Source organism: Chinchilla lanigera, unplaced genomic scaffold (assembly GCF_000276665.1).
Source record: "Chinchilla lanigera isolate Chin_1 unplaced genomic scaffold, ChiLan1.0 scaffold00005, whole genome shotgun sequence".
Classification (NCBI taxonomy): Eukaryota; Metazoa; Chordata; class Mammalia; order Rodentia; family Chinchillidae; genus Chinchilla; species Chinchilla lanigera.
In genome coordinates, this window is record NW_004955406.1 from 42,111,391 (window position 1) to 42,138,278 (window position 26,888).

General features: G+C 50.4%; 1 protein-coding gene across 2 annotated transcripts in view; it reads left to right on the forward strand.

The window, feature by feature from the left end:
• Positions 1–26,888, forward strand: part of Rassf5 (Ras association (RalGDS/AF-6) domain family member 5) — a 73,124-nt gene that overhangs the window by 25,310 nt on the left and 20,926 nt on the right. The window contains exon 2 of one of the 2 annotated variants that reach the window (XM_005375394.2): positions 7,424–7,545. In XM_005375394.2, the coding sequence (XP_005375451.1) occupies positions 7,424–7,545 (122 nt within the window). Of the gene's footprint in view, positions 1–7,423; positions 7,546–24,135; positions 24,710–26,888 lie in introns of those variants that run through there. The other variant, XM_005375396.2, reaches the window with a different exon arrangement.

A 26,888-nucleotide genomic window follows, 5' to 3' on the forward strand; every position in this document is an offset into this window, starting at 1 on the left:
CATGGCTCTTCCAGAACCCCTGAGGAAGTGTGGAGGCCACCCTAACTTCTGTCCCTGATTCAGCCCACCCCTGGCTTCCAGCCATGCAGAGCAGGCAGACTAGGCCTGAGTAGGGGATGGCTCTGAGGAATAACTATGGAGAGGAAGCAGGGCTATGAGAAACAGCCAGAGGTGATGGACTCCATGCCCGGCCCTGCCACTCACTGGCTGTGAAGCAATCAGCGAGTCACTTCAGCTCTTCAAGTCCCAGTTTCCTTATCTCAAATGAAAATAGGGGTAAACTAAACACGCTAGAGACTTAGGCTCACACAAAAACCTGCCCATAAGTGCTTCTAGAAGTTTTATTCAGAATTGCCCAAACTTGGAAGCAACTAAGGAATCCTTCAGTAGGTGAAAAGATAAACCACAATACATCCAGACAATGGAATATTATTCAACAATAAAAAAGATGAGCTGTCAAGCTGTGAAAGGAAAGGGAGTAAACTTCAGTGCATATTACTTGGTGAAAGAGCCCATCTGAAAAGGCTGCATACTACCTGATTCCAGCTATGATATTCTGGAAAAGACAGGACTGTGGGAACAAAGATCAGTGGCTGCCAGGGACTGGGGTAGAGAGGAATAAATAGGCAGAGCACTGGGGATTTCTAGGGCAGCAGAACTACTTGGTATAATATTGCAATGGTGGATGCATGTACAGACCCAAGGATGTGTAACACCAGGAATGCATGACACTGGGGGTGACCCAAATAGCTATAGATGTGAGATGTGTCAGTGTAGTTTCATCAGCTGTAACAGATGAACCACTTGGGTGGGAGGTGTTGATGACAGGAGGTTGTGCATATATAGGGGCAGGGGTGATAAAGAAACTCTGCTTGGTGGGTGGTGTGGCACATGCCTTTAATCTTAGCACTCTGGGAGGCTGAGGCAGGGGGATTGCTAGTTTAAGCCCAGCCTGGGCAACTTAGGTACTTGATGAGACCCTGTCAATAAAACAAACAAACAAATAAATACATTTTAAAAACATTTAAAAGTGCTGGGGATGTAGCTCACTCCAAAGCCCAGTTTTCAATCTGCACTATGCAAAAAAAAGAAAAAGAATGCTTCCTGTGTAAATTTGATGTGGCCCTAAAACTGCTCTAAAATAATCTATCTAAGAAATAAATGTAGAAACAGGATCAGGCAGGCACAGCAAGGGTTATGCAAAGATAGGGTGCCCACTGCCTGGCACGTGGCAGGTAAGGAATAAATGGGGCTTGCTGTTGTCCCAAGGTGGGCACATGAGTTTCCTTTGCTCCCTTTTTCAGCATATTCCCCATTAGTCATGAAGATATGCCCGTTGTAAACATTTAAACTATTTAGAAACTGTGAGGAAAGGAAAAATGTTTGAAATTTCATCCCTTAGAAGAACAAACATGTGATTGCCCTTCCAGACATCTGGAAGTGTGTGTATATTTCATATCCTTGGGATCACAGAACAACATTTCCCTTTCTTCATTGCTAGGTGGTGAGCATATTCCCATGTCGACCAATGGTGATCTATCTGCAGCACCTTAAGTAATGGCACGATGGTTTTCCATTGATAAGTATGTCCTAACTGTGACAAGTCCTCAGGAGACAGATGGATTTGGGGATATTTCTGGCATTTTGCTGTCATGAACAATGATGTGATGAAGATACATTTAGAAAAGAGTAAAGGTACTCCCAGGGTAAGTCCGTGGAAGGAGTCAGAACCATCAATAAGGTACTCCTGGCATTTCCTCACATCCTCTTTGATATTGAACATGTTCAACTTTGGTTAATGATTTTCTTTTCCAAAACTAGTGAAGCTTTTAAAAATTCAAGTGTTGGAGGGGTAAGTAGGAAAGAGGGGAAGAGGGAAGTCCTGGAGAGACAGGAAGCTCACCCCTTACCTGGCTCCAGGTACCCTCAACAGAGAGCTGAGACCTGGAGCCTCCTGCCCAGAGGGGTGGGTGCACAGGGGAGGGCTGAGGGGGTCTCCAGGGCCTGGTAGAGACTTGGAGGAGGTCGGTGGCACTGACAGGATGTGTACAGACAGGCTTTCAGTGCCTGATGCTGACTGCCAGCCAGACTTGACTTGGATTTTAACCAGGCAATAAGCACAGCAAACATTTATTGAATCCTTAGTGTGTACCATGTTGCACTGTTACTTACATAATTATCTCATCTAATCCCCTCAGCAGTCTTGTAAGACAGATACTATGATCACCTCTACTTAAGGGAAAGTGAGGCACGAGGAGATAGGACACTAGCCTGGGTCAGATCAGTGCTCACACTCTGTCTCTTCACTGCAGCCATAGAGGAAGTTGCACTCCTTCCTCCATTCACTCAGTCAATCCATGAGACCTTTTTTGGGTGCGTACTATTAAAGAGGCTTCTCCAGTGCTGGGCAGGGCCCAAGACACAGGGATAGAGACAGGACCTGAGCCACAGAGACCTGGAGAGGTGGCATAGTCACAGAAGGAACACCCAGGTCTGTTGCAGGGACCCCGAGGTCCCCTGGGAGCTCTTGGGGCCAGGATAGGGGTTTCCCTAGCCAGGGGAGTGGGCTGGTGAAGACTGCAGTGAGGGTATGGTGGGGACTAGCAGGAATGGAGTGGGTCTGGGCCAGCCTAGCAGGTGGGGACCGAGGGCGATGGAGACACTCTCAGTTGGTCCTTGGGCTGCAGCAGCTGGCTCATCCCAGAGGCCCTGATGGAGCAGCCCCTAGTGCAAGAATGGGGACCCTCAAAGGATGTCTCAGAAAGAGCCATGACAGGTACCACTGACTGAGGCCTGTCTTCCAGGGCTGATATCAGTATAACCCACCCCCGCACTCTTTAAAAGCTTTCATAAATTATAATTTTCGATATACTGTACCTTTTTTTTTTTTTTTTTTTCAGATTTGCCTATAGAGCCCAATATATTATTTTAGAACCAAAGCTCTTGGTGGGCTTGTCTTGAAAGTAAGTAGTTGGAGGAAGGTGTACGTTCCCCATCAGGAGCTTGGTGGGTGGGAAAGAAATCAGCATAGCAGAGTAGTGGATGGAGACAGAGGCGGAGGGGATAGATTAACCGAGGACCACATTCCAGGCCTTCGATGCAGTTCTTGACATCAAGAACCTCATTCGGTCTTCACTGCAGCCCTATGAATTGGCTGTTACAATTCTGCTTATAGATGAGGAAAGGAGTGCACCGTCACAGAAGAAACTGGAGGGCAGGCATCCCCTCTTCACCACACCAGAGCCCCGGCAGGGTTGCTGCCCTAAGACAGAGTGTGGAGGGGTTGGGAGAAGGTATGCTGTGAGGCTGGCCTTCTCCCGATGGCTGGGGCGTCCAGGAAGGTGGATGTGCACTCCAAGATTCAGATACTTGAAGTTGCTTTGTCCACGCAGGGTGAGAAGCTGCTGTCTGCTGACTGGGGAGTAGTGGGCTCCCTGTAGCCAGGCTCTGCACGCTAAGCGCCTGCCATGCCCTCACCCCACACCTCAGCCTGCACCGGAGTGGGGAGAGTTAAGCCAAGAGCTCTGTTACTGAGGGATCTTCCATACAACTCCCTTTGCGCAAGGGCTTAGAGGTTCTTATCAGTGGAATGCCTGTTTCAGAAAAGAGAGCTGCTCAAGTTACACTGGCCCTCTGCAGAGCGCGTGTCACCTTGCTGCATGTGTGCAGGCATTTGGCGGTGGGGGTGGGGCGGAGATGAAGTCAGCAGCCCTGGGGATTTGGAGGAGGTTTGCAGCATCTGCGTTTTGGGAAAACAATCTCCCAGCACACCGTCCCACCTGCATCTCCTGGGTGGAAGTGGAGGGAGAAGGAATGGCGTTCTGAGCACAGAAGGTTGACATGGCGTCTGAGCTTAAGTGACAAAAGCAGGAGCAGGGTCACTGGGGCTAGGCAGTAGGCCTGGGCTCAGTCCTGCATTTCTGGGCCCCCTGCCCTGCATCTACTGCCAGTCTCTGGAGATGGCATCTATGGCAGCCTCCATCTGTTGGGACTAAGTCTGTGTTCCCCTTGTGGCCTGAGGTCTGTGTTCTGGTGGATCTGCGTTTCCCCCTAAAAAGATGTACTTATGTCCTAGTCACTCTACCTCTAAACGGGATCGCATTTGGCACCAGGGTCCTTGCAGATGTCATTGGTTAAGCCGAGGTCACACTGGAGTAAGCTGGTCCCCAACCCCATGTGACTAGAATTCTTATAAGAAGGGAGCCGTTGGAGACAGAGCACTGGAAGAAGCCTACTGAAGATGCGGGCAGAGGTAGAGGGTGGCAGCTGCAAGCCAAGGCGGCCAGCAAAGCCTCACAAGCTGGGAGGGGGCCAGGTCAGGTCCCCTGACGCGTTTCAGAGGAGGCATGGCCCTGGCCCCCACTTGGTGTTAAAGTCGGCCCCCAGGCTGGGAGACAGCCCGGTCCTGCCTAAAGTCACCCACCTGCTGGTCCTTTGCCCTGGTCACCCTAGGAATCTAGTGGAGTCTGGGTGCTGGGGGTCCTCCATCCTGCCACCCAGTCCCTTCCTGGGAGAGGACCCTACTGCGGTTTGTGGCCACCATTGCTCCCTGCAGTTGGCCCCTTCTATTTCCAAAGGTCCGTCTTCCAAAACCTGGAAGCACATTTATTTTCCTCAAAACCTTGCGTGGGACTTGGGAACAGGAGCTGCAGCGGAAAGGCAAGGAGAGAGGGGAAGGGATAATTCAGAAAGGTCAGTTCTCTCCAAGAAGCTACGGTCAGATCCTAGGAATGTTGCTGCCTAAGCTTTTGCTGTCTCTTGGTGCTGAGACCCTCGTCCTATTGATCACATTGGTGCCCCTGCCTTCGGTTGACCCCTGCGACGGGGGCATCTGAACGACCTGGATCTGCCCCTTGTTTCTGCCCCCAGAGTCTCCTGTGCCCCAGCCTTCCCACGGAAACCCAGGCCACAGCCAGAGATGGCCTCTTCCCCGGACCTGTGTGGCCCTGCCCCACCCAGGGCCCCTATTTCTTCCCTTGTCCAGACTGAGCACTGGCTGAAGGCTGTGGAGGACGGGGCACAGGAGGGGCCACCGGGATGAGCTGCTCGAGGGAGCCCAGCCCCGGTCCCAGGAGACACAGCCTTATCTTTGGAATGGCGTGGGTCTTTCCATTCCTGGCACACGTTGAGCTGCAGGCTGCTGCCTCTGTGTTTGGGGAAGGGCTCTAGGTCTGTGACTTCATCGTTTCCAGGGGCCGGGAAGTCCAGAGCTGTGCTCCAGTGGCTTGGCTGCAACCCGCAATTACATGGTCTGCTGGAATGGAATCGTTAGCACCCAGATGTGCTGCTGCTGAAATCCCGAGTCCCGCCTCTTGGAGTCCTCTCTTCCCAGCTCTGGCCAGCTCAGCACCAGGCCTTCTGAAGTTTCAGAGCAGTTTCCAGGGTCTGTGTGTGTCAGAGAGAGATGGTGAAAGAGGGAGAAGGATATGAGAGTGACCCAGCGTCCTGTGTCCGCCGTAGTGGGCGCTGCAGGCAGAGGGGAGCACACGTCCCGCTCCCCCAGTGCCATCCAGTGGGGAACGCGGGCAGCGCCGCTGTCGGCTGGCAGGGCTCCCTTGCTCCTCTCCTCCTTGTTCCTGCTGCTTGGCATCTCTGCAGCATTTTTCATGGCTCAGAGCGTGACCAACAGCCACGCAGGTGTGTCCCAGGGCCTGAGCCAGGACAATGCTGTCTTTTGTGGGCTTTGCCCTCAGTGCCACATTGTCGATAGCCCTGGCATTTCTGGCACTGCCGGTGGGGGTGGCTTGGCCCGTGCACCCCTGTGCCCTTCACCCCACTGAGGGGAGGCTGTGCCCGTGTGAAGCACACCTCCCTCTGCAGGTGGGGATGAGGACACCTCAGAGCTCCCTCTTCCCGTCCCCGGGAGAGGAAGGCTCACTACACAGGTGTGCCAGGAAGGCCTCCACTCAGGGGTCTGCAGGAAGGGGCACTGGCACCACGTTGCCCATGGGCACGAGTGGGGTGAGCAGTAGAGTTCTAAATTCCAACCCAGAAAGGTGGCTGGGGCTTCAGCCCATGGGTCAGGAGGCCGCAGGGTTCTGCAGTCTGTGCCCCCACTTTGTCAGGCACTGCCCTGGGTGGTAGTGGGAAAATCCCTATGAAGAACTTGGTCTGGGTGCTCGTCGTGGGGGAGGCATGGGGAGCGGCTGGGAGGTGGGCAGAAGTGCAGCTGCCACCATGACTCCAGACAGAGTTGCTGTGGCAGCTTTAAAAACAGGGTAGTGTGGTGGTGCATGCCTGTAATCCCACCACTGGGAGGCTGAGGCAGGATGATTGCAGGGAATTTGAGACCAGCCTGCACTATACAGTGAGACCCTGTCTCAAAAAAAAATTAATTTAATTAAATTAACTAATGAATACAGAGACCAGATGTGTTGTTTAAATCTTATTAGAAGAAAAGACACCCGGCATGTCTGAGCCCTTATCAACCAGAAGCAGTCTTCGAGTCCCCAGGTTATCCAAGCAAGTCCAGGCAGCCCTTCCTCTGGCCCAGCCATGCCCCTCGTTCACAGCCAGCAGGGGACCCTCGAGAGAGACTCTGGCACCTGCGAGGTTGGGCCTTCAGACTGAGCCAAGGCACCTCCAGGGGGAAGCTGCACTGGTAGAGCAGCCATAGTGGGACCTGCACTTGTGAGCTGAACTTTTTTTTGTTCGTTTGTTTTTGTACCAGGAATTGAACCCAGGGTTTAGCACCCCTGCCTTTTATAAATGTATATATATTTTCAGCCAGGGTCTTGCTAAGTTGGTAAGTTGCCTGGGCTGAGCTCAAATGTTCGAGCCTCTTGCCTCAGCCTCCCAGAGTGCTAGAAGTACAGGCCTGTGCCACTGTGAGCCCATGAGATTGTTGCCGTTTGCCAGCTAGAAGGCTTGTATTGATTCTTCTGTTATCACCCTTTCCTTTTGATCTCATTCCTACCTCCCTCCAGCCAAGGAGGCCCCAGAGGAGCCCTAAGAATGCTGGAAAATACCAGCGTTGTGTCTGTGGGCACCTGACCCACACACTCTCTCTCTGGGCCTCAGTTTCCCCATCTTTAGGGAAGTCCCCAAGGCTGCTTCCAAATCTGGAAATTAAATCTTGGCTTCCATGGAAGTGAACCCAGTAGGCTGTTTCAGATCGGAATCAGCAGAAAAAGCAACTATGAAGAGCCAGATGGCCTGAGAGTGACAAAGTCACTGAGCCCCGGTCCCCTGTGGGCTTACGTGAAATGGTATGGGTGGAGGCAGTTTGCAAAGGCATAAAGCACGTCACTGTCCCCACTGACAGAGGTGACGTCGAGCAGGGCACTGGCCTTGTGCTGCGCCTCCTCCTCCTGTGCTGCTCTCCCCATCTGGAGTGGACCGAGATCTCCTCCACTGAGACCCTGGGAGGGCAGCAGCAGGAATCCTGCCAGGCCCTGACACCCCTGCGGTTCTTTCCCTCCAGACTGCAAGTTCACCTGTCACCCAGAGTGCCGCAGCCTCATCCAGCTGGACTGTAGTCGGCAAGAGGGCCTGGCGCGGGACAGACCCTCCCGGGAGAACATCCTCACCCCGACGTTCAGCCAGGTAGGCAGCAGGCCGGCTGGGGCAGCCCCTGCAGGTACTGGGCTCTGCTTGCTCTCCCAGGAGCTCCCTGTGTGCTGGATGTGGGGTCCACTTCTGCCCCCTTTCCAAGGGGTCTGGGGCAGGCAAGGCGGGGTCTTCATATACTCAGTGGTACCTGTGGTGGTCCCCAAGCATGGAGTTTGATCCTGAAGTGGGGGTGGGTAGGGGCAGAGTGGGTCCCAGAAAAGCTTCCAGAAGGTTCCTAGAGTCCTGGACCCATGGGGATGATGTGGCCAAAGCTTCCCGTACCAACTGGCCTTCAGACTAGGGAGCATTGCAAAACTTCAGGGTGTCCTGGCTGCCCTCAGCTAGCCAGGAGCCAGGACAACCTTTAGCGGGGTTGTGCCAGTGTTTCTTCTTTGTGTCAAAGGACCGGGAAGTTAGGTGTCTGGATGGCACCTGCTTATAATCCCAGCTACTCAGAAGAAGGCTGAGGCAGGAGAAGTGCAAATTCCAGGCTAGCCAGGGCAACTTAGCAAGACTACCTCAAAATACAAGTTCTTTTAAAAAGGCTGTAGATGTAGCTTAGCAGTTGAGTACCAAGCATGCAGGAGGTCCTGATTCCATCTCTAGTACTGGAGGCCAGGGGGAAAGGTGGTGGGGAAGACCAGGAAGTCAATGTTCAAAACAGCTCTTGCTCCTGGGATTTGCCAAGATGCTTGAGATACAGTGTGTTCAGACTTGGATACCTAGGACTTGGAATGGAGACAGAGGAGGGCATTTACTGATCCCTGTACTAAAAAAGCAGTAGTGACAATCTATTATGTGCCAAGGGCTGATGGGATTGGGGGTAATACATGATACATCACGATGATCCTCAGAGAGTTTACATTCAGGCAGGGGATGCCAAGCACAACCAAAGAGTAGATCCTGTAACACATACTCAGTGAAAATCTGAGCCAAGTGTTTTGGGTATACCTGCAGTTGTTTCTGCTGGGAGAAGTCAGGAAGGCTTCCCAGAGGAAGTAAGGTTTGGTGAGCACCTTCATCTATGAGTTGAAGATTGCTGGTCAGGAAGTAAGGTGTGTTCCAGGATGTATCCATTTATTCATTTAACAGATATGCTTTGAGTGTTTACCATGTGCCAGGTCCAGGAATGCTGAAGACCTAGTGACAAAGGGAAGAGACTTGGCCCCTGCTCATCCTGTGCTGGGGGGCGGGGGAGGGAATTTTAAATAAGCTCTGAGTCTAAGAAGGAAAAGCCCAGCATGCTATAAGACAGTAAAGGGGACTGTTGTGCTTTGAGGTTTTGGCAAGAGGAACAATATAGGACACCTATTTTATAAGATTATTTATAATAGTCACCCAAAGAATCATATACAAGACAGTGCAAGAAATCTGTCCATACACTAAAGACCAAAGAATCCAGCTGAGGGCCTGGATTCCACAGCAATGTCCTGCATGAGTTCAGCTGAAGACCTAGAGGCCATAACAGTGCTGCCCGGGAGTCCAGCTGGAGTCCTAGTGCCCATGACAATGTCTCATGCAGGCCTGTTTCATGGATCTATGCTGGGAAGGCCCAAAGGTCAGTGGTGGAAGCTAGAAAAGTCTGCACCTGTGGGATGAAGGATCTGTGCTGGCAGGCTGAGAAATCTGCACTGGAGCCAGGAAGCAATACTCAAAGTAAGAACCAGAGCTCCACTGAAAAGTACCACAGCCATCCTGAGCAACAGTGAGGTCCCAAGCTCCTACAATCATGAGAACAGCCAAGTTCCATCAGGAAAGCCAACATGACAAGCTTCTACAGGAGACTGAGCAGTGCACCATCTTCCCCTCCAGAGCCAAGAATCGATGCTCAAAGTGAGGACCAGAGCTCCCCCAAAGTGAACCAAAGCCATTCTCAGGGACAACAAGGTCCTGAGTTCCTTGGATGATAACAGCCGAGTTCATCAGGAAATCCAGCATGACAGTGTCCTCCAAGAGAATGAACAGCTCCTTACAGCTTCTAACAGCTCCCAGCAGCTGCTGTTAGCTCCCAACAGCCTCTACCAGCTCCAACAGCCTCTCCTTCTCCAGTTCTGCCTGTTATGCTGCTGGCGACAACCCTTATGTGGGCCTCCCACACCTAGTAGCATGCTGGTTCAGTTCAGCTGGGTGTTGTTATAAGTTGACCACCAGCTGTCAATCCACCACAGGACCTAGACATTATGGGGGGCTTACAGGCAGCCCCAAGTCCCCAGAATGGACGTCTATGTACTTTTTCTGGCCACATTGCCTATGATGAAAAGTGTTCAAAGGCCCCATCTGCTTGGGCATCACGGGCTCCCTGCTGTTCCCTGGGGTCTGCGTCTCTCACCAGAACAGTGTTATCAAAAGCAAGTGTGACAGACACTTTTATGAGGATGGTCCTGAATTGGTCCTGAATCATTATTTACAAACTCAGTAATCCACCCAAACTTGGAAGTAGTGGCCCGGTGTGTCCTGAATGAATCTCCTGTGGAGCAGGCTGGGCCCTTAACTGGAATCTGTCTGCCCTGGTGAGAGTGGGGCCGAGGGCGCAGCAGACGTACAAAGCACCAGTGCGCAGTGCAGACTGCGGTTGCTGTTGCAGGGCTGGGGTTGAACCCAGGGCCTCCCGCGTGCTGTGTAAGTGCTCTACCGCAGAGCTGCAGAGATGCAGACTTTTGATGGTTTTCCTTAGAAGAGGAAGGTTACACAGCATAACATTCCCAAAAGCGTCAACTCTTTCTTTTCCCAATTTTTTATTCTCGTGGGAGCTTCCGAGATTCTCTTCTTTCTTCCCCTCTAAACCCTGTCCATCCCCCATGCCAGAATAAGCTTCCCAACCCCTGCTTCCTAGATTTCGTTTTTGAGTCTCTCTAGTGCTTCCCTTAGAATAGCTGGAATCAAAGGGAGTGATTTAGCCAGGCGAGGTGGTATGAGCCTGTGATCCTGACGCTGAGAGGCTGACGCGGGAGGATGGCAAGTTGAAGTCCAGCCTGGGCAGCTTAGTGAGACCCTGTCTCAAAATAAAGAATAAAACAGAGCTGGGAAGGTAGGTGAGTGTGAAGGCCCTGGGTTCCATCCCCAGGACTGAAAAAGGCAGGGATGGGGTATGACCTGCCCTCCTCACCCTGCAATATTTGACAGTGTCTAGAGACGTTCTTGGTTGTTACAGTTTGAGATATCCTAGTCGCCTCTAGTGAGCAGAGGATGCTGCCATGTACCCGGCAATACACAGGGCAGTTGCCCACGACAAGGAGATGCGTGGCCCCAAATGTCAATTGTGCAGAGGCTGAGGAGCCTGCCCTGGCATGGCTCAGCCAGCTCCTGGGTATGGTGGGCAGGAGACCCAGGGAGAGCCTGGAATCTGTTATCTACAACATCTCATCCTTAAAATGCCAGCATTGGAGAGGAGCTCCTGAGTGGAGGATTTGGAAATGGAGCAACCACCTGTCCAGGATGGGAGACAGGAGGTGAGGCAGCCTGCAAACACCCTGGCAAACTACACTGGGGCTGCCCCTGAGGAGGAGATGTGGCTGAGATGCTGCCGAGGAAGGGGCAGGGTTCCGCGTGGTGTGGCGCCGCCCCTGTCTGCTGTTTGCACACGGGTAGCAGGAGTGCTCAGGCCGGCTGGGCAGGCTGCTGTGTTTGCCTTGGACAGGCCACTGAGCGGCGGCGACCTGGGCTTCAGCAGAGCAGGTCAGGACCCGGCCTCTGTCAACACAGCTGGGGCCTGTTCCAGAGTCCTTTGCCTTCACTGAAAAGCTCTTGGTACTGATTTCTGCCCAGGCTTGACTTCTGTTGAGTATCAAGATAGCGCTTTTTTCACCTGGAGGTCCTCACCACGCGGGGTCAGCCTCAAGGACTGCTGCTGTCTTCCTGGGGACTTATGTGGCAAGGGCCTGGGCCCAGAGCTCAGCTACTTTGGGGCATGTGTGCATGGGGCTGTTAGAGGATGTTGCATCTCGGCAGCATTTCTCCTCTCTGCTCTTCAAGGGAAAGAAAATCATTGATTTTCTTCCATCCAGACAGAGCCAGTCTTTGTTGGCATTTGTATATGTCCTTCCTGTACATTCATACATTTTTCAAAACGTAGCTGAGATCATCCTGCAGATAAGTATTTAGCCTCAGCCTTTTAAAAGCAATAATCACAGTGCTGTCTCCCTCTGCCGGGGTGGGGGAGGGGGAAGAAGGACGGGCCTAGGAGGGGAGGGACAGCTCAAAGCCCAGGCTACAAGCTCGTAGACCCTGGGGTCAGCCTGTCTCCTGCAAGCGTCAGAAACACATGCGCTGGTAGCTGCCTGTGCTTCTGCCAACCACAAACAGTGTTCTCACAGCCTCTCGCTGGAGATCCTGAAGTCTATGATACCCACACTGTGACCAAAAAGATCTTCTGCAGGTGGACCCAGAGCTCTTCAGTCTTAGCCAATTTCCTAAAGAACATCACTACTGGGGCTGGGGATTTAGCTCAGCGGCACAGGGCCTGCCTGGCAAGCACAAGGTTGTGAGTTCGATTCCTGGTACCAGAAGAAAAACAAAAAAACCCAAAAAACAAGAACATCATTACTATTGGTTACAGACCCCGAGGACTGCCAAAACAGCTATGTGGGGGTGCGCCCTGATCTGAAAGAATTTACATTTTTCATAGTTTAAAAAGTACTCTGATCAGCTGAGCACGGTGGTGCACACCTGTAATCTCAGCCCTCCAGGAGACTGCTGCAGGAGCATCACAAGTTCAACCCCAGTCTGGGCAACTTAGTGACTTAGCAAAATAAAAAAGCGCTGGGGATGCAGCTCAGTGTGAAGGCTTGATGCTAAAACAAATAACCAAACAAACAAATAGTGCTCACATCAGCTGGGCATGGTGCCACACTCCTGTAATCCCAGCTACTTTGGAGGATAAGGCAGGAAGATCACAAGTTTGAGGCCAGTTGGGCCACTTATTGAGACCCTTTTCTGAAAATAAAAAAAGAGTAGGGATGTAGCTTGGTGGTAGAGCACTTACTTAGCATGCACTAGGCCCTGGGTTCAATCCTTAGCGCTAGGAAAAAAAAAGTGCTGTTACCATGTCACCCACCCCTGTGATGAAAACCCACAGGGGCTCCCCTGTGCCTTTTTGATGACCACTGATGCCTCGGTCCAGTTCTTTCATTGCCTCTGGGGAAGTCAACCTCAAGACAAAATACGTTTGATCTGCCTGTCACTTCCACTTCCCCTTGTAACCCACTGCCCCCTGGGGGACCCTGGAGGCTCTAGCCTCTGGCTCTGGTGCCACTTTTCTGGGGCATGTAATATATAGATCACGAGGTACAAACTCCCCGTTTTCTCAAACCCTTTGCAGCCAGAGCCAAAATGATCCCTGCAGCAGGCCAGGTGCCTTCCTGTCTCTAGCCCTGCAGGCTCCTGAGCATACGTGGGGCTCCGAGGCCCCCACAGCAGTTCCCAGGGCTCAGGCACACCCACACCCGAACTGTGGCCATAACCGTGTTCCTCCCATGCTGTCATTTACTTTAGTTCTCTTTAAATAGACTCAGTTAAACTTAAATCCATGTTTGTTAAAGGAAAATTTCAATGTCCTTAAATCACTGCTTTGATGTACTTCAACTTTTTCCCAGACGTTCATTAATACTTAATCTCTAAAATTAAAAAAAGTATCTAAAGACTGCTTCACATTCATTCCGCAATAATTTGTTGAGCCAGGTTCTGTTCTGAAATCCTTCCAGGTGCTGTCAGTGGAAATTGCAGAGGCCAGTATCTCTGGCCATCTGGTGCCTGGACTCCTGGTCACTGGCTCCAGGGGATGCAGCAGAGCCCTTGGGAGCCATGGAGAGAGTGCCAGGGGTGTTGGGGAGGAAATCCCAGCCATCCAAACGGACACCCTGATGCCTTTCTGAAGGAGAGATGAATGCTTAAGTATAGATAGGGAACAGTGCAGAGTGAAAACGAGACACCCTACAGCACAGATAGGACCAGCCTTTTATACTGTGTGTGTGTGTGAGTGTGTGTGTGTGAGTGTGTGCATGTGTGTGCGTGTGAGTGCATGTGTGCGTGTGTGCAGGGCACAGTGTGCGTGTCTGGACGGTGCTCACCGACCTGTCAAAAGGGATTCCGCCATGAGACAGGTGGAGTTGAAAGTATGAGACTTTCAACTCTTGTTATTTGCTTTTTTGCTGTTTGACCCTGAGATGATTCTACACATTTCTAACGTAGTATTTTCTATAGGCAGTACATACTATCTTGGGAAAAGGGAAGGCACCTGGCCTGGGTAACCCAAGAGCTAGGTTCCAATTCCTAGTGTGTAGATGAAATACTTGGTTTAGGACCCATGACTGGCTCCTTGCTCCTCTGGGACTCAGGTGTCTCCTCTGAGACATGGGACCATTCCCCGGGTGGTAAGGGGACCCAGGGAGGAGGTGGGTGCAAAAGCATAGGAAGCCTATGGGGTAAGTGTCCCATGGTGACAGCCCCAGGCCATCATTGAGACTGCCAGCAGCCCCACTGGAGTTTAGTCCCTGTGATAAAAACCCTCAGTGGCTTCCTGCTGCCCTCAAATGAGTCTAAATCTGGATTAGTGCATGAATCCCTGCAAGGTCTGGTTCTGCCGGCTCTCTGAGAACGGGAAAGCTGAGCTGTCATCCTGGATGTAAAGCCAGGCCACTGTGACTTGTGGCTTCAGTGGCACTTTTTGCTCCACAGCCTATATTTACCCTCTCCTAACAAGGAGGCCTAAGTCTTCGCTCCACTCTGCAGATCACCTGTCCTCACTTCAACGAAGGGAGCTCCAGGGTGGCTCTCAGAGCTCTGGGGTGGATCAGCCCAGCCTGATGACCCAACCCCCAACACTCACAAACTGCCATTCCTCAGTGCCATCCCTGCTGGGATCCGCCCCCGAGGCTCCTCCACAGCAGAGGCGACTCAGCTGGCTGGGGGTTCTGAGTTTCCTGGCCCCCAGTCCTGAGCTCCCTCCTGCAGACACCACTGTCTCCGTTACCCAGCACTCTGTCCCTGCAGACCCTTCAGAAGAGGAAGTCCTGCCCCTGTCCTCTGCCTGACTGTCAGTGTTGAACCCAGGGTTACCACACAGGGGAGCCCCGGAGCAGGAAGGGAAGAACCTGGAAGGGGAGGGGCTTCGGCTGGGTGACAAAGGCTCCTAATAGACACTTGGCTACCTCTTGCGAAGTGCAGGGTCCTGGATCTCTTCTGAAAAATGCTTATTACAAGGAGTTGTAACAGTAACAACAGCGGCTGGCATTTGTTGAAGCATACAGTACCTGTGTTCTACTTGTTTAATTTATTATTGAGAGAGAGTTGTGGGAAGTTCAAGATTGCCTGTGGATTTGACTGTTTCTCCTCACAGTTCTATGTTCTTCTGTTCTGAGCTCCATTACTGGGCGCGTAGACTTTTAGGATTACTATGTCCTCTTCATTAATTTATCACGAATGGCTCTTCCTCATCCTTCGTAACATTCTTTGATCTGAAATCTACCTTGATACAAATGTAACCACGCTGCTGTTTTGACCACAGTTAGCATGGTATTTCTCTATTCTTTCTCTTATTTTTAGGCTGTTTGTGTCTTTATTCTGTCAGGCATTGCTCGATGGTGGGGATATGTTCTGAGAAATGTGTCCAGAACTATCTTGTCACTTGCAAATGTCAGAGCGTGCTCACGTGAACCTTGAGGGCACAGCCTACCGCACTACATGATAGCCTACTGCTTTGTTTTTCTCTTTTGTTTTTTTGAGACAGCCTCTTACTATGTAGTGCAGGCTGGCCCTGAACACACTATGTAGCCCAGGCTGGCCTCAAACTCACAGAAGTCCTTCTGCCTCAGCCTCCTGAGTGCTGGGATCACAGGTGTGCACCACCATGCCTGGCCCTATTATTTCTAAGATACAAATCTGTTGAGCATGTTGCTGTACTGAATACTGTAGGCAATTAGTTTGTTGTTTTGTTTTGTTTTTGTACCAGGAGTTAAACGCAGGGCCTCATGCTTGCCAAGCAGGTGCTGTACCACTGAGCTACATCTCAGGCCCTGTAGGCAATTGTAATATAATGGTTAAGTATTTGTTTTTCCAAACATAGGAAAACGTCAGGAGAAATACTAGGTGATGGGGATTTTTAGCCCCATTATAATCATACGCGGCCACTGCTGTACATGGGTTTAACTGAAATTCTGTGCAGCACATGGTTGTATTTAAAGGCCGTGTCTTGTAGGCAGCAAAGAATTGGATCTTATTTGTATTTTTAAAATTCAATCTGATAATCTCTACCACTGAATTAGAGTATTTAGCCAAATTACATTTATTGTGATTATTGATGGGCTTAGTTATTTTAATTTTTTCGGAAAGGGTCTTGCTATATAGTTCAGGCTGGTCTTGAGCTCACTATGTACCCTAGGCTGGCCTGGGACTCATGGCAATCCTCCTACCTCAGCCTCCTGAGTGGATAGTTTTTTTTATTATTATTTTATTATGGGATTACAGGCATGTACCATCACGCCCAGCTGGATTTAGTTTTTAAATCTGTCTTCTGCAAAGACTTATTTGTGTTTATTTGTTCTTTCTTCTCTTTTTGCTTTCTCTGTTTTTGCCGCTATTTTGGATGGACAGCATATGATTCCATTCTCTCTTATTTTTTGCCTATAAGATTTAGCCCCTTTATTATGTTATTTCAGTGGTTGGTTGCTCTGGGGTTTATGGTACACAGCTTTAGCTTGTCATAGTCTACTTATCAAGTGATATTTACTACTTCAGGTATAATATAAAATCTTTTTTTAAAAAAACCTTACAACCCATGCATGGTGGTGCACCTCAGCACTCAGGAGGCTGAGGCAGGAGGATCACCATGAATTTGAGGTCAGCCTGGGCTCTGTAGTGGGTTCAAGGCCAGCCTGAACTGCATAGTGAGATCTTGTCTCAAAAGAAATCTTAAAGTATGTAAATATGTACTCCATCTCCCCTCTTTATATACTATAAACTCCATACTATATTGCTCCCATTTTATTAAATGGTCAATTACATTTTAGATTTAAATAATAAAAAAACTATCCATTTTTGTCCACGTGCTTACCTTTTCTGGTACTTTCCCTCCCCCTTTGGGTAGATCTAGGTTTCCACTGAGATATCACATTTTCCCTCTGTAGGAAGGACTTTCTTTGACATTTCTGTTATTGTGGGCATGCTAATAATGCATTCTTTCAGTTTTTCCTGTCCAAAAAAAGCCTTTATTTCCATCTTTGTTTTTGAAAGATTTTTACTGGGTAGAAAATTCTGGGTTGACAGTTTTTTTAATTAGTTTTTTTGTTCACTATTTTGAAAGCGTTGCTTCACTATTTTTATACTTGTATGGTTTTCAACAATAAATATGCTGTTGTATTTATCTTTGTTCTGCATATGTCTCCTTCTTTTGCTGTTTTTCAAATGTTCTTTTTATCATTGGCTTTGAACGTTTTAATTATGATGTGCCTTACTGTAGTTTACGTTTCTTGGTCTTGGGATTCACTGCATTTCTTGGATCTGTGGGTTTACAATTTTTATCAAAATTGGAAATTTTTCAGGCTTATTTCTTCAAACATTTTTACCTCCCCTTCTGAGAATGCCAGTTATAAGTGTAGGAACTGATAAAAAGAAACAGTGAATGTTAAGATGTATTATAGTAAAAGACACACTGCCATTAACCCCCTTAAAATACCCCCACTTACTTCTAATACACCGGAGTGCAGTTCTCGGCACTTTCTGAAGCAGCTCTGGAAGTCCTCTCTTGTAAGCACCTTTAGTTGCACTGTTGTGGCTGCCTTGCTACCCTGGATCAATTTAAAACATTTACGTTTCATGCTTATTTTGACCTGAGAGATGAGCCACAAGTCACAAGGTGCCAGATCCAGGGAACGAGGTGAATGAGGACCCGCATCACGTTTTTATGAGCCTGCTTCTCTGTTGGATGGCATGTGGCGGCAACGTTAAAGATTCATGAAAGAGGACTGCTAGAACTGCTCCACAGAGTGGCAAGAATGACGGAATAAGTGTGTTCAAAGTGATGGGGAGTAGTGGCCATGTGTCTTTTACTGTAGCAATTTTAAAATTTAAAAAGTTCATTCTATATTTTAGTCACACCTACTGTATTATTAGAGTGCCTAGACTTTCTTACAGCTTACTGCTCTGTTCATATTTTAAATTCTTGCTTTGTGTTTCATGTTGGATATTTGGTATTGCTGTGTCTCTAGTTCACTGAACTTTTCTTTTGTAATGTGTGATTTTTCATTAATCTCTTCTAGCAAATTTCTCATCCAAGACATTGTAAATTTTACCTCGAGAAGTTTGATTTGGGTATTATCTAATACCGTCCATGTTTCTACTTAACTTTTTGAATAAATAGAAATAGAAGATAACTATAACTATATTTAGAAGATAAAATAACTTTTAGTGTCTTTGCCAACTCTAAAATCTGTCTCAGTTATAGACTGGCTTCAATCAATTGATTTTCCTCATTAAAGATCAAAATTTTCTGGTTTTTTGCACATTTGATAATTTTTGCTTAGATGTGAGATATCACAAATTTTACCTTCTTGAGTGTTGGGTATTTTTGTGATATATATATATATATATATATATATATATATAGTTCTAGGACTCAGTTAAGTTACTTGGAAATGGTTTGATCTCTTTGGATCATGCTTTTAAATCCAACACACTCACTCTGATACCTAATCCTCACAGCTGCTGACAGCCTCTCTCTGATTTCGTGGGGCTCACAGCATTTTAGAGCGAGGAATGTTCCCAGCACTATAACCTGACTTTGGACTGCTTCATACACTTATGATCTAGCAGTCAGTTGATACTGATAACATCTTCTTTCATCCTCTGTCCACCGAACACAAGAGGAGACTTACCACGTGCAGTTGGCACGGCACTGACCTGAGGAAAGGCAGAGACTAGGGTCTCATATCGAACCTCCTGGAGATTTGGAAGATGGGGAGTGGAGTACATGAGACTCCTATTTTCAGCCATAATTTCCTTAGCTTCAAAATTTGACCTTTGTTTTGCTTTAGACTCCTCTCCATAAGACAGAACTGACTGCCTCTCCTGGGAGGTTCCACAGATAGCCAGGCAAGTGCCGCCCCCTCCATATGCGCTGATGAGAGAAGCCAGATCCCCACTCCCTCCTCTCCGACTCCATCTGGGATAGCTTGTCCCGTGCTCCTTCACAGAGTCCCTTCCCCATCCGGAAGCCAAAAGTGCTGGCTCTCAGTGACTCACTGTCCCTAAGCAGTGCTCCTCACAGGAGCTTCCCCTCGCCAAGTCTGACCAGCCTGGGCTGAGCTAGGTCCTGACTGGGCAGAGCAGAAGTCCACCCCAACAAGGATGCATCTTCCATCTGGCTCCAAGGAGGGACAGAGCTCCAGGACACATCCTCCAGAAATCCTGGAGACACTTCTTTGTGCTCTCCATACCCTGGGGGAGTAAGGGGCTGCTCAGATGGCCAGGTTAGTCCTGGGGCTCAGAGGTGGGTGGTGACAAACCCCTCCTTCCTGTGGGTGGCAGTGCAACAGCTGTGCATGTCTCCTAGTGGTGACCAAGCTGCCCTGGGTGCTGGAGGATTGCCTGGCCTAGAGAGGGGCCCATGACAGAAAGGGCTGCTGATTAGAAGGAAGCACACTGTCACTCTCAAGTGTCACTAGAGGACAGTGAGGGACAGAATCCTTGGCCTGATTCCAGCCCCAACATGTGCTCTTTGGCCTCTTCAGAGCTGTTACCCTGGCAGCAAAGAAAAGAAGTAAGGTGTGGGCAGCACCCCCAAGGAAGTGACTCTCGTGTGAGTCTAATCTCGATGGTGCAGCCCACACCTCAGAGGACAGGAAGTCGTATAGAGAGGAATTGAGCTGTCTGCTGCACATGCCCATTTTGTGCAGAAAAGTGCTGCTCCTGGGATGGTGGGTGGTATCCTTAAGATCCAACCCAGATAGCTCATCTGCGGAAGCGTGATTCTGAGAGCTGCATGGAAGGTGTGGGAGGGGTGGTCATGGCCAGGGAAAATGTGTCAGGAAGAGGGGGGACCCAGGAGGAGGATTTTAATAAGCAAAAACTAGCAAGAACGAAACCCCACGAGAGCAGGGCTGAATTTCAAGTGGCTGTTGAAGGGTGCTAGCTTGCGGCCGGAGGGGAAGATGAACTGTTGGTTGTGAATACAACTGCTGCAGTCACTGGAGGGAGAACGACTGTAAAATTAAATACAAGGGCTCTGGGTTTGAAATCTGCTTCTACCCTTTACTTGTTGGGCAAGCAAACCACTCTGAGCCTTAATTTACTCATCTGTAAAATGCAGTCCTGCAAGGTTGTAAATGTTAGATGAGATAGAGAAATGCACACGAGCCCGGGAGCGCTCTGTTGCCTCCTCTTTTACGTCATTCCCTGTAAGCGGTACTGGGAGAGGGTGAGCACTACGGCTCATTCGTGCCCAAACCTGAGCACCGGGCCGGTGCCTGCCGGCTGGAAGGGCTCAGTAAGTCGTTGTTAAGTGAATGAATGAGGGAAAGCGAAGCACCTAGAGCTTGACACATTGTAATTATTCGGTAATTATGAGTTAAAATCTGCTCAGAAGCTTCACACTAGGGAACAGCTATGATCAGATCTCGGCTTTAGAAGGCTAACTTTGACAATACAAGGGTGAGGAGCTTGGAGGAGGCTGAGATGGAAGCAAGGGGAGCTCCAGGAAGGCTTTGCAGTAGTGCAGGTTAATGTCACTCACCAAGACAGGAAGTACAGTTGGATACATGGTGCATCCCTATAATCCCAGTCTCTGGGAGGCTGAGGCAAAAGAACCAAAAGTTCAAGCCCAGCTGTGCAACTTAATGCTTAGTGAGACACTGTCTCAGAAAATAAAAGACAAGAAAGGCTTTGGGATGTAGCTCAGTCTTGGGTTCAATTCTCTGTACCATTGAAAACAAAACAGAAAAGAGAAGAGAATAGAGGAGAGAAGAGGAGGGGAGGGGAGGGGAGGGAAGGGAAAGGAAGGGAAGGGAAGGGAGGGGAAGGGAGGGGAAGGGAGGGGAAGGGAAGGGAAGTGAAGGGGAGGGAGGGGAAGGGAGGGGAAGGGAGGGGAAGGGAAGGGAAGTGAAGGGGAGGGGAGGGGAGAGGATGGGAGGGGAGAGGAAAGAAGAGAAAAGAGAAGAGAAGAGAAGAGAAGGGAAAGAAGAGAAGAGGAGGGAAAGAAGAGAAGAGGAGGGAAAGAAGAGAAGAGGAGGGAGGTGTGGGGGCAGGGTACAGGGAACAGTGAGCTTTGTTCCAGACCCCGAGAGTGAAACTTCAGCAGGCCTGGCCGGATACTCCTCAGGTAGCTGCTGCAGCTCCTTCTGAGCTCCCTGGGAAAGCAGAAGTTTGACCCATGGTCCTGTCAGGCATGGTTGATGTCTGTGCCACTGGCACAGACGAGACTGACCCCCTGGGGAGATCAGGGGTGCATGGGGGAGAGAGGGGCTCCCATGAGCAAAAAGGAAGACAGGCACAGAAAGCTGGGAATGAGGTTCTTGCTGTGTTCGTGATGGACGCAGTGTCAGGCAGTGTGGTTACTATGGCAGTAATCACAGGGTGCACCCATGAGACCACAGAACATAGAGTTTAAGGACTTGGGGTCCACAGAGTGAGACCAGCGGGGCTGCTTTGGTTCCACCATTAGCTAGTATGTGACCTTATGTAAGTTATTCAACCTGCCGTGTCCTTCCTTTCCTCTCTGTAAGACAGAAACAATGACTGCATTTGGCTTGTTGTAGGGGCTAAATGAAAGGATGCACATCAAGTTAATAGTACACATCAGCTACTAGTAATTTAAATGTACATTTTGGGTGTGGGATGGTGCCTTGTCCATTTAGAGCCTCTGCATATGTGGCTGGGGCATAAGGCTTCAGATTTGATCTTCACCCCCAGATCCCTCAGTTGGGCAGGTGAGGAAACCCAAAGCCCATGGGTTTTCAAGATGCCACATCAAGTGGAACCAGGCTGGGACTAGAGTGTCAGCTCCTGGATTCTAGTCATGTGTCATGGTTTTTCTGGAACATATAGAACCACAGGGTGAGTCTTGCCTCATGTCAGGATTGCATTTGAGAAAGGAAGAACACTTAAAATAATGTCTTTCATCATCTGGCACTTCGAGTCAGGAAAGTGGCTGTGCTGTCATAGTTCCAGGGTTCTGTGATCCTCAGTATGAGGCTGGGGACTGAAGACTCTTCATGCTGTGCTTAGGCCCAGCCTCCTCTTCGTGGGACCTTGGACAAGAACAACCACCCCGCATGCTTCATGGGTGGCTCTCATGCGTAAAAGGTCAATGCTCTGGCTCACCCATCCCAGCCCCCTCCCTGGGCCAATCAACATCTTTACCATCGGTACTCACGGGGGAGTTTCCCACAGCATCAGTAGATGCTAGAAGTCCAGATCTCCTCCCTTAAGGCTTCAGTCTGGATTTTTCCTCCTGGATACTGACCAGCTTCTTACATTGTGCATGATCTTTGCAGATTTCCTCTAGTCCTTGAGCCCCTGTTAGCAGTTTCTCTTTTGCTGACTTTTTGCATGTGGTTTCCTTCCAAGCCTGGGTTCATTGACAGGTGAAGTGTTGTAGAGAAAGAGACATTAACTAGAAATCAAGAGGTTTTGGAAGTAATGAACTAGGATGGAATGAGCTCTGTTTCTTCACCTGTAAAATAGGGCATAATATCTGCTCTCAAGGTTATAGAGTAGCCTAAGTGAAGTAATAGGTGTTAAAAGGGCTTTGAAAAGTCCAACTGAGGCATCAGGTTTTCTGGTGTTTGGAATGGCACAGAGCAGCACTTAGGAGAACACAGCGTCCCTGAGACCTGTCCTCACCAGGACTGGCATCTGGCATGCTGCTCACAAGGACAGATTCCCGCTGGCTCCTGGGGACCTTTGCCTTCGTGTTCAAAGAGGTTGTTATTAGCTGTGTCTTAAGATTGTGCATCTTGAATGTGTGGTACTGTGGTTGTATTGCAGAGCTCCTCATGTGACACGGAAGATACTTGGCCACAGAGAATCTGGGACTGCTTTTGTATTAAGTATTGGATTCCCACTGAGCAAGGAGGTTTTTTTTAATAGAGAATAGCCTGCTTTTTGCTGGCTGGACAAAGCAGGTGGGCTGTGACAGATGCCTGGGGATCATGCAGTGCCCCCTCTCTGCAGGGTGTGTTGTTTTGGTGTTGACTTGTAGGGTGGGACCAGCTCCTTGGTCCAAGTCCCTGTGTCTGGGAAAACCTCCTAAGGCGGCCTCTAAAATACCTATTTAAAGAAAAGATGGCTTCACACAGAAGCAAAATGGACCTTCACCAGTCATCCTCCCCCTCAAACTCTCCCTAGCCCTGCAGCTCTGACCCCACTGTCTACCTGCACTGATTTCTTGGGGGAGGAGACAGCTGCTGCTACTGACAGTTCTCCGGGCAGAGGGTGGCTGGCCTAGGGGCACTGGCTTTCAGCTATCTCCACTTCATGCCTGCCAGGCATTCCCCAGCTTCTGGGAAAGAGGCTGTGTGGGAGGCTGGAGCCACATTAGGCTGCAGTTTGAAACCCTGCTGAGTGCAGAGATCCGGCTAAGGTGGGGGAAGAAGAAGGTTCCTGATAGAAGTAGCCAGAGCTTGAAGTGGAGTTGGCAGGTCAGTGTCTGGGGCTGAGTCCAGCCCGCCTCCGGTGTGTGCGCCTCCGGCACTGGATCGGTTCAGCCACACAGACGCAGAGGGAGCCCTGATTGCCCCCTCGGCCACACTCCAGGCCACTCCTGCGGTCCACAGGCCTTTGTGCCACATGGGCATGGTGCCCCTAGCAGTGCCAGGTTCTCTCTTCCTGGGGCCCCAGGCTTTACTTTGTTTCAAGATGGCAAAGCACCCAATGAAAATCTCTTGACAAACAGGACATCACAGTGACCAAGAGCATAGAGGCCCCAGAGTCACACAGAACTGAGTCTGATCCAGCACACATGTATGACTCTGAGCCTTGGTTTCTCATCCATAGAATGGAAATAATCATCTCAGTCCAATGGTTACTGGGAAAATTAAGCGACAGGCTGCATGTAAACCATTTGCACATACAGCTGTTGTTTAAACAGTGCCAGATATAACTGTTATTGTTGTAGAAGCCTGGTCTGAGGGATGTAGGGGTGTTGCTCTAATTGCTTGGAAGGATTCAGCCCTCAGCAATGAAGCTGTCCTTCAACTAGTCCATCCTGGCGCTGCACAAATAAAAGTGAGCCACCCTCTAGGACAGGAATGACAAGGTCTGGTGGAGACCCTTTCTGGCCAGCCTGTCAGGAGGGGATTCGCAGGTAGCCTAGGCAGTGTCAGTAGGCTCCTTCAGTGCAATTTGCCAGCCCTCATAACTTTGCATGTGATTTGCATGTGCTTTTGAGACCTGCAGTTTCTTCTGGTGTTTTCAAGTAAAAATGCTGCTGCTTCTCCAGCCAGGCCAGATAATCATTTTCTGCCATCTCCAGTTACTTCTCCAACTACTGACTGACCCAGGTCCCCACGCCAAGGATAGGGGCTGGGAGTGGGCTGGAATGAGGGGCTGGAGGAGGAGGTGAGGAGGACGGAGAGGAGGAGAAAGGACGATGATGTTGACCTTCTGTCATCTATTCACACTAAGGGGTGAGAAGGGCACTTCCTAATGGGCGTGCGAGGAGAGGACAGACGGAATTGTCCCTCTCGGGCCCATCCGGGTCGCTTCCTTCCCTGCATCCCCAATCTGACCGTGGCACCCCGGGTCCTAGGGTGCCCGGGGGGAGGGGCGCGGGCGGCTGGGGCGGCTTGGAGGAACCTTGCAGAGGAAGTGGCTTCGGAGCTGCTGCGCGCGGGGCAGGAAAGGCGCGGCGCGGGGGAGGTGTGGGGCGCCGGGCGGAGCGAGCCGAGCGGAGTGGGCGCCGGGAGGTGACACCGCAGATGCCAGCGAGGACAGAACCGGCCACCCCGCCGCCGCCGGGCCACTCGCGGGCCCTCCCGCCCCTGGCGCGGTGACCGAGGAGCGGAGCCCGGCGGGCGCCCTCGCCTTCCCCCAGCGCGGGGCTCCGGGCTCGATGACGGTGGACAGCAGCATGAGCAGTGGGTACTGCAGCTTGGACGAGGAGCTGGAGGACTGCTTCTTCACGGCCAAGACCACCTTCTTCCGGAACGTGCAGACCAAGCAGCCCCCAAAGGTAAACGCTGTGGTGGACGCGCCGCCTCCCCCGACACAAGTGCCCTCCGGGGTTCAGAAGGAGGGGCACAAAGCCGTGTGTCACCAGAGTGGCCCGCAGCTGCCGGGGGTGCTTTTGAACCAGCCAGCTGGGTGCGCCAAGGACTGGATCTGGAGCCCCTCAGGCACCTCCGGGACCCTTTCAAAATGCCTCCTGTCCCTGGAACCCTTTCAAAATGGCTCTCTAGGATTTGGGGACTTGGTTGGCTCCTAGACTGACTGCATGCTCTCACCTGTGCCAGAGAGGGCAGCTGGGCAACTGCTGTTTCATTTCCCAGCAAAGTCTGAGCTTCCAAGCTGGGGATGGAAAGGGGACGGGCGCTGGTCCCTCAGCAGGATCAACCTTTGTAGGTTGAGACTTCCGTGTTGTAAGTAGCCAGAAACCATTTTAAAACCTAGTCCTGCAACTTTGCAGAAGTCCAGGGTGTTTTCAGAAACAAACTAAAACCCTTTCTCCTGGGCTGCTGTGATGCCATTAAACTACCCAGGTGGGCTTGGGAGACCCACAGAGATTGTGCGTCTCTCCTAAGGGGGTGGGTGGAGGTATGTATTTCTTAAAAACGTTCAGCCCCTGCTGCCTGGCCACACTCTCCAACTGCCGCAGAGCCGCCTCAGCTGCCACCCATCCTGGTAGAAGTGCAGACAAGACTGCTTATTTGCTGTGTTGTTTAAAATGAGCGAGCTCTCAGCCAGGACCTAGAAGGGGCTGCTTATGGGTAGAATGGGGCTGTCACATTTCACAGGTGTGCAGCAGGATCATCATTAATTCAGCAGCCCAACACCAGCAGGAATTAACCAGAAGTGTACCCTTGCCTGCCTGGAAGCCTCCTCTGTGAATAATTCATCCTGCCCACGGCCCAGCATTTGCTGGTTCTGACGTCAGGCAAAGGCTGTGGGCCTTTCAGTGACGCAAGGCTGCCCAAGAACCCAAGGAGATGTTGTGATTTTGTGTGTGCGGCAAGAAGCTCTTGTTTTCAGGTCTTACTCAGGGGCTCAGAGTTCCCTTCTCTGGCTAGGTAGGCCTCCTGCAGACAGGAAGTGTTCCACCCCCTCTTGGGTTCTTGCCTCACTGTGTGACCCTCCCCCCAGAACAGTGCTTCTCAGTTTTAACACTCCACACTGAAATCATGGGGCGCTTTAGAAAACACCGATACCCAGGGCACAGGGAGTCTAACTTAATTGGCCAGAGGAACTGCCTAGGCACCGGGATTTTGAAAAGCTCCCTGAGTAACTCTGATACGCAGCTGAGGTTTTGAACTGTTGCTTAGAGAGTTCTGCTGCTGCCTGGGAAGGAAACGGTTCCTGTTTTGCTGCTCTGCTTGCCTCTCACTGCCAGCTAGGCTGTATACCCTTGGTCCCAGAGGGTGACAATTTTGCATAATTGAGCTAAGAAGGAGCATGGCCAAGCTGGATTTTCTTTTACTCTGCAACGGAAAAGGTAGTTGTTTCTGATATTTCTTGGGAAAAAGAGAAATATCTTACAAGAAAATACTCTGAAATGGAGTTGAGGATGGGGGGGTGATTGTTCCGTGGCCCAGACAGCCCCAACTCTTCATTCTACCCCCACATTCTCTTTTGTAGCTTTGCTCTAGGAAAATGCACCTTTGGCTTGGTGCCTATAGAACTACTTCTTTACTTTGGGTCTTGAATCCATGACATATCTTGAGTTCTCTGCCTGTCTTCCTACCCCGTTTTGCCAGAGTCTATAAGCCCACTGAGGACAGAAATCCCCTCAAAGAAACTCATTTTGTTGCATGCCAGACCTGACCATGAGGGATAAATGCTCCAGAGAAGGCGGGGAGGTGGACACAGCCTCTTTCCCTGCTGCTGCGGCTCCAGCGTGGGATGGGAGAATGAGCATGGACACTCAGGACTGTGGTCAGGGACAGCGTCCCTCCGCATAGACTGGCCATCAGTACCATGCATCCTGGTGGGGCAGGGCTGGAGGAGCAGCCCTGGGGCCCTGCTGGCTGAGGAAGGCACAGGCTCTGAAGCAGGGTGTGTGGCTGACTTAGGAGCTGGGGAAGCTTCCTCCATATGCCTCACTTTTTCATTCTTCTTGGTGTGTTTTTTTCACCTTTAGTGATATTTTCCCAGTTCCCTCTCCTCCCTTGGAGTTACCCTGCGATGAGTCTGAAGCG